The sequence below is a fragment of the Ceratotherium simum genome, chromosome 1 (genome assembly GCF_057802395.1).
Source record: "Ceratotherium simum simum isolate JZ-2026a chromosome 1, ASM5780239v1, whole genome shotgun sequence".
Classification (NCBI taxonomy): Eukaryota; Metazoa; Chordata; class Mammalia; order Perissodactyla; family Rhinocerotidae; genus Ceratotherium; species Ceratotherium simum.
The window spans coordinates 84,271,899-84,276,245 of NC_141900.1; the positions used below are offsets into that span (position 1 = coordinate 84,271,899).

At 57.1% G+C, this 4,347-nt stretch overlaps 1 protein-coding gene across 1 annotated transcript; it reads left to right on the forward strand.

Moving 5' to 3' along the window:
* The first annotated feature begins 1,011 nt into the window (after positions 1 to 1,011).
* On the forward strand, positions 1,012 to 4,036 carry ARF5 (ARF GTPase 5). Its single transcript, XM_004418729.3, has 6 exons — positions 1,012 to 1,174; positions 1,700 to 1,780; positions 2,116 to 2,225; positions 2,714 to 2,785; positions 3,327 to 3,452; positions 3,557 to 4,036. The coding sequence occupies exons 1-6, from the start codon at positions 1,108 to 1,110 to the stop codon at positions 3,641 to 3,643; spliced, it is 543 nt and encodes a 180-aa protein (XP_004418786.1). The 5' UTR covers positions 1,012 to 1,107; the 3' UTR covers positions 3,644 to 4,036.
* Positions 4,037 to 4,347: the final 311 nt, after the last annotated feature.

Sequence of the window (4,347 nt, forward strand, 5' to 3'; positions counted from 1 at the left end):
GGGAATCCAGAATAGGCAAAATGCCTGCCCTTGCTCCACTGAGCAACCTATTACTTCATTCAACCCAGCAAGCATTTGTTAACCATATATTAGGTGCCTGGCATTGACTGGGTCTCCGCCACAGAAGAAATTTAAATTAATTCCTATCTTGCTATTTCCTCTCAGATGCTAAGATGAGTGGGGAAATTACTTGTGAAGCTCTTTGAGTCTAGGGCCACAAGAGCCTCACAAAATCCTGGATAGGTGTGCACTAAAAATCCAGGTTCCCAGATCTGTGGCAAAGTGAGGAAGGAGCTGCAGAACGGCTGCCTGGATCAACTGAAAAGCACTGTTTCCAGGGCCATCAGGGCGAAAGCGGAGTTCTCCAGTATGCAGGAGTAGGGTTTACAACCGCCTGCCCAGAGCTGGGAATCTTCCACTGGTTCTGCTGGTTGGGGAGATCTTGAAGCAGGTGTTTTAAGGAACCTTACAGGCCAGCTAGCACTCGGGCATCTTCTTCCCCCACCTCCGGCGCGCTCCTCTTGAGATTCTACGGTCACTGAACCACCCACTACGCTCAAAGCCCCTCGCTGGGAGCTGAGGGGGCAAAAAGGAGGACTAAGACGCTTGCACAGAACTTCCGGTCTCCTAGGAGGGTAGTGCACACAGTCGATGCTGCAAGTTACCCAGGGCTAAACCGGGACGCAACAAATCAAAGCCCAGTGGCCAGGCACTGAAGATGAGAGCGGGGGGCCGCTGTGGAGCGTTATAGGCTTTCCTCTGCCCCGCTCGGGCTGCGGGTTCAGCAGCCACAGACCTGACAGGCGCGCTAGAAACAAGGGGAGACCCAGGCCCTTTCCCTCTTTAAAGCCGGCGCGGGACCTAGGCTGGCTGTGGACACTAGCGCAGCTTCAGTTTTCCTCGGAGCCAGAGCCTGGGGGCGGGGCTGGGGCGGGGTTGGAGGCGGGCCCCGGACGGAGGCGGGCCCGCAGTGACGTAGGGCGGGCCGGGACGCGCGGAGGCGGCGGCGGAGCCTCCTTCTGCTGCTGCGCCCCATCCCCCCCGCGGCCGGCCGGTTCCAGCCCGCACCCCGCGTCCGTCCCCGCGCCCCCTCCCCTGGGCCCCGCGATGGGCCTCACCGTGTCCGCACTCTTTTCGCGGATCTTCGGCAAGAAGCAGATGCGGATCCTCATGGGTGAGGCAGATCAAGCGCGCGGCCCGGACCGGAGCGCCGGCCCCCACGCAGCCTTCCCGCCCCCGCGTCCCTTCTGCCAGCTCACCTGTGTCTCTGACCCCGAGTCACCCACCTCCTAACCTCTCGGGGCCACTGCTCTCGGGCGGGTCGCGGTCTGCAGCTCCAAGCCCCGGGGCCTGAGACCGGGAGCTGCGGGCCTGGGTGGGGTGAAGCTCCGTCCGCCCCAGCCTGGCTGGTTATAAGGGAGGATTCCGCCCTTGCAGACGACTTTTAAAAGGAGTGCGGCCCTCCTCCTGCGCCCCTTACTCCCCAGTCCTCTCCCGCTCCTCGCCCGCCTTGGGGGCAGGAGTTGGCATTCACCACCCAGGCTGCCCTCAAGGCCCCGAAGGTAGAGCACAGCGCGCACCTGCCGGCGCTCGGGCTCTTCGCCCCTGTCACCATCAGCTGGCTTGGTCTCTCCCCTTCCCTGGTCTCTAGGGGGCTCCCTCGCTCCCATCTCCATCCCTGTGCCCCTCTCCATTGCAGTTGGCTTGGATGCAGCTGGCAAGACCACGATCCTGTACAAACTGAAGTTGGGGGAGATCGTCACCACCATCCCCACCATAGGTGAGTCCGGAGGCGAGGCCAGGAGGAGTGGGAGCGCGGCGGCGGGCCTTCTCAGAATCTGCTCCCCATTCTGCCCCAGGCCGTTATCTCTGTGCAGGGAGCTGACCCTGACACCAGATACGGCTACCTGAGAAGCGGCTCAGGGTATCTTTACGAGAGCGGGATGGATGTGACCAAGCCCCGCCCCGTCTGTGGACTGCCAGGCCTCTGGGGGTTCTGTTCCCTTGGGCCTTGATCATTGCCTTGTGGTTTTGTGTCTCTGCTGAGTCCACGTAGTTTTAGTGAGTTCCTTCCTTTCAGGACTTTTTCCTCATATTTTTTCCAATTATCTGCAGGCTTCAATGTGGAAACAGTGGAATACAAGAACATCTGTTTCACAGTCTGGGATGTGGGAGGCCAAGACAAGATTCGGCCTCTGTGGCGGCACTACTTCCAGAACACTCAGGTCGGGGAGTGGGGGAAGGAGGGGGCACTCCCCAACCGCAGGGGAAGAAGAGTTAGGGTTAGGAAGACTGAGATGTTGGTCTAGGCTGGGCCCCCAGGCCAGGAAAAAATCCTCTAGCCCTCCTACCCTCCTTTTGCAGGCTAGCCTCTACTCATCCTTCAGAACTGGCCTTGGTCTTCTGAGACTTAGCCACCTTAGGCTTCTCCTGAGAAGCAGGGTTCAGGATCCACGCTGCCTGATTTAGCTCTCATGACATCCTTTCCCCGTTCCCTTGCACGGCTTTGAGCTAGACTGCTTGCCTGAGGGCAGAGGCTGTATCCTTTGCAGGGTGTCTCCAGTTTGTGCCAGGATGCCTGCAGAGCCCTAGTGGAAGTTTACGAGATGAGAAAGATTTAGACACAATCAAAGATGGGAAGGAGAAAGGGCCAGACTAGGCTATGTCCCAGGGGGAGTGATTGCTCTTCTTTCCTTTCTTCCTTCGCACCTAGGGCCTCATCTTCGTGGTGGACAGTAATGACCGAGAGCGGGTCCAGGAATCTGCTGATGAACTCCAGAAGATGGTGAGCACCCAGGGCCCTGGGGACTGAGCCCTCGGTTTGGAGACAGAGAGATCTCTGTGCTGGTGTGAAAGTCAGGAAATGCCTCCCAGGCCTTGAATGTGCATTTCTCTTTGTGGACACACACACAAGGAGTATCTCACCTTGTTTTGAATTAGGGTCGGGTAAAAAGTATAGGACTAACTTTTTCCTTGAATTCTCAGGTCTTCACATCTGAGTGTGAGAAGTTGGTGGGGAGAGGGGAATTATATGTGGTGGGGAGAAATATCGTCTTATATTCTTGTTTTTCCATTTGGAAATTTTGTGATTTTTGACTAAGGCGAGTACTCAAATTAGAAAAAGACCCTTTCTGGATTTAAGGCCCGACATGGTCTCAAGCTGGTTTATAATTCTGTGTCTTGTGTTCAGCAGTAGACTACACAATATTATATTTTTCCCACAAATATGCTAGAAGGTAGAAAGGAGGGCTCCCCTACACAGCAGGGAAGAGGGGGCCTGAGGACCCCACTAGGACCCCAGGTTCCACCCCCCTCACCTCTCTCAGCTACAGGAGGACGAGCTGCGGGATGCGGTGCTGCTGGTGTTTGCCAACAAGCAGGACATGCCCAACGCCATGCCTGTGAGCGAGCTGACCGACAAGCTTGGGCTGCAGCACTTGCGTAGCCGCACGGTGAGGGTCCTGCCTTTCCCAAGGGAGCCACAGGCTGGGGCAGGAAGCAAAGGCATCCCTTTTTCTTCCCTGTCACTGACCTCTTTCTTTCCTTCTCCCCGCAGTGGTACGTCCAGGCCACCTGTGCCACCCAAGGCACAGGCCTGTATGATGGGCTGGACTGGCTGTCCCATGAGCTGTCAAAGCGCTAACCAACCAGGGGCCGGCCCCTGCTGCCCAGAAGCTCCCGCGTGCATCCCCGGGATGACCAGACTCCCGGACTCCTCAGGCAGTGCCCTTCCCTCTCACTCTTCCTCCCCCACAGACACAGGTCTCTGCTCCTGCCTGCATGTTCTCTCTGTTGTTGGAGCCTGGAGCCTTGCTCTCTGGGCACGGAGGGATCCACTCCTGCCTGCTGGGACCTGTGGAAGGGGCTTCCAGGGCCAAGTCCCCTTCTTCCAGAGGAGGAGCAGGAATCTGGGTTTACTTTTGTTTTTTCCATTTCGGCTGTACCCTTGGGGCCAGGTAGGGAGGAAAGGTGAGGGCTCCGGGTGGTGCTATGATGTGGCACTGGATATTGAGTAATAAATTTGCTGTGGTTTGTACACTGTGTTGTCTGTAGCCCTGAAGTTGGGGGCTTGGTTATTGGGGGCAAAGAAACCATATGGGGGAGGTTCAAAGCAGCTAAGCCTGCAGGGCCACCTCGCCTCTCCCCCAAGCATGCACACACGTTGCTGCCTTCATCTAGCTCAGCTTCTCTCTTCTTATTCTTGAAGCTGAAAGTACTTTAGGGGCTCCAGTGGATGAAATCCCCTTCCTTCCCCAATTCCAAGGGGCCTTTGCTGAGGGTAGCAGGATCTCCCTTCATGGCTTTGTAAACCACATAACTCCAATTTCCTATCCATCTCCTAGCTAC

What these genes read in the sequence shown, in the direction of transcription:
- ARF5 (XM_004418729.3), top strand. Translation starts at nt 1,108, where the DNA reads ATGGGCCTCACCGTGTCCGCACTCTTTTCGCGGATCTTCGGCAAGAAG. An exon ending in GCAGATGCGGATCCTCATGG is followed by an intron (nt 1,175 to 1,699) that starts GTGAGGCAGATC and finishes TCTCCATTGCAG; the next exon opens with TTGGCTTGGATGCAGCTGGC. An exon ending in AGCACTTGCGTAGCCGCACG is followed by an intron (nt 3,453 to 3,556) that starts GTGAGGGTCCTG and finishes TTCTCCCCGCAG; the next exon opens with TGGTACGTCCAGGCCACCTG.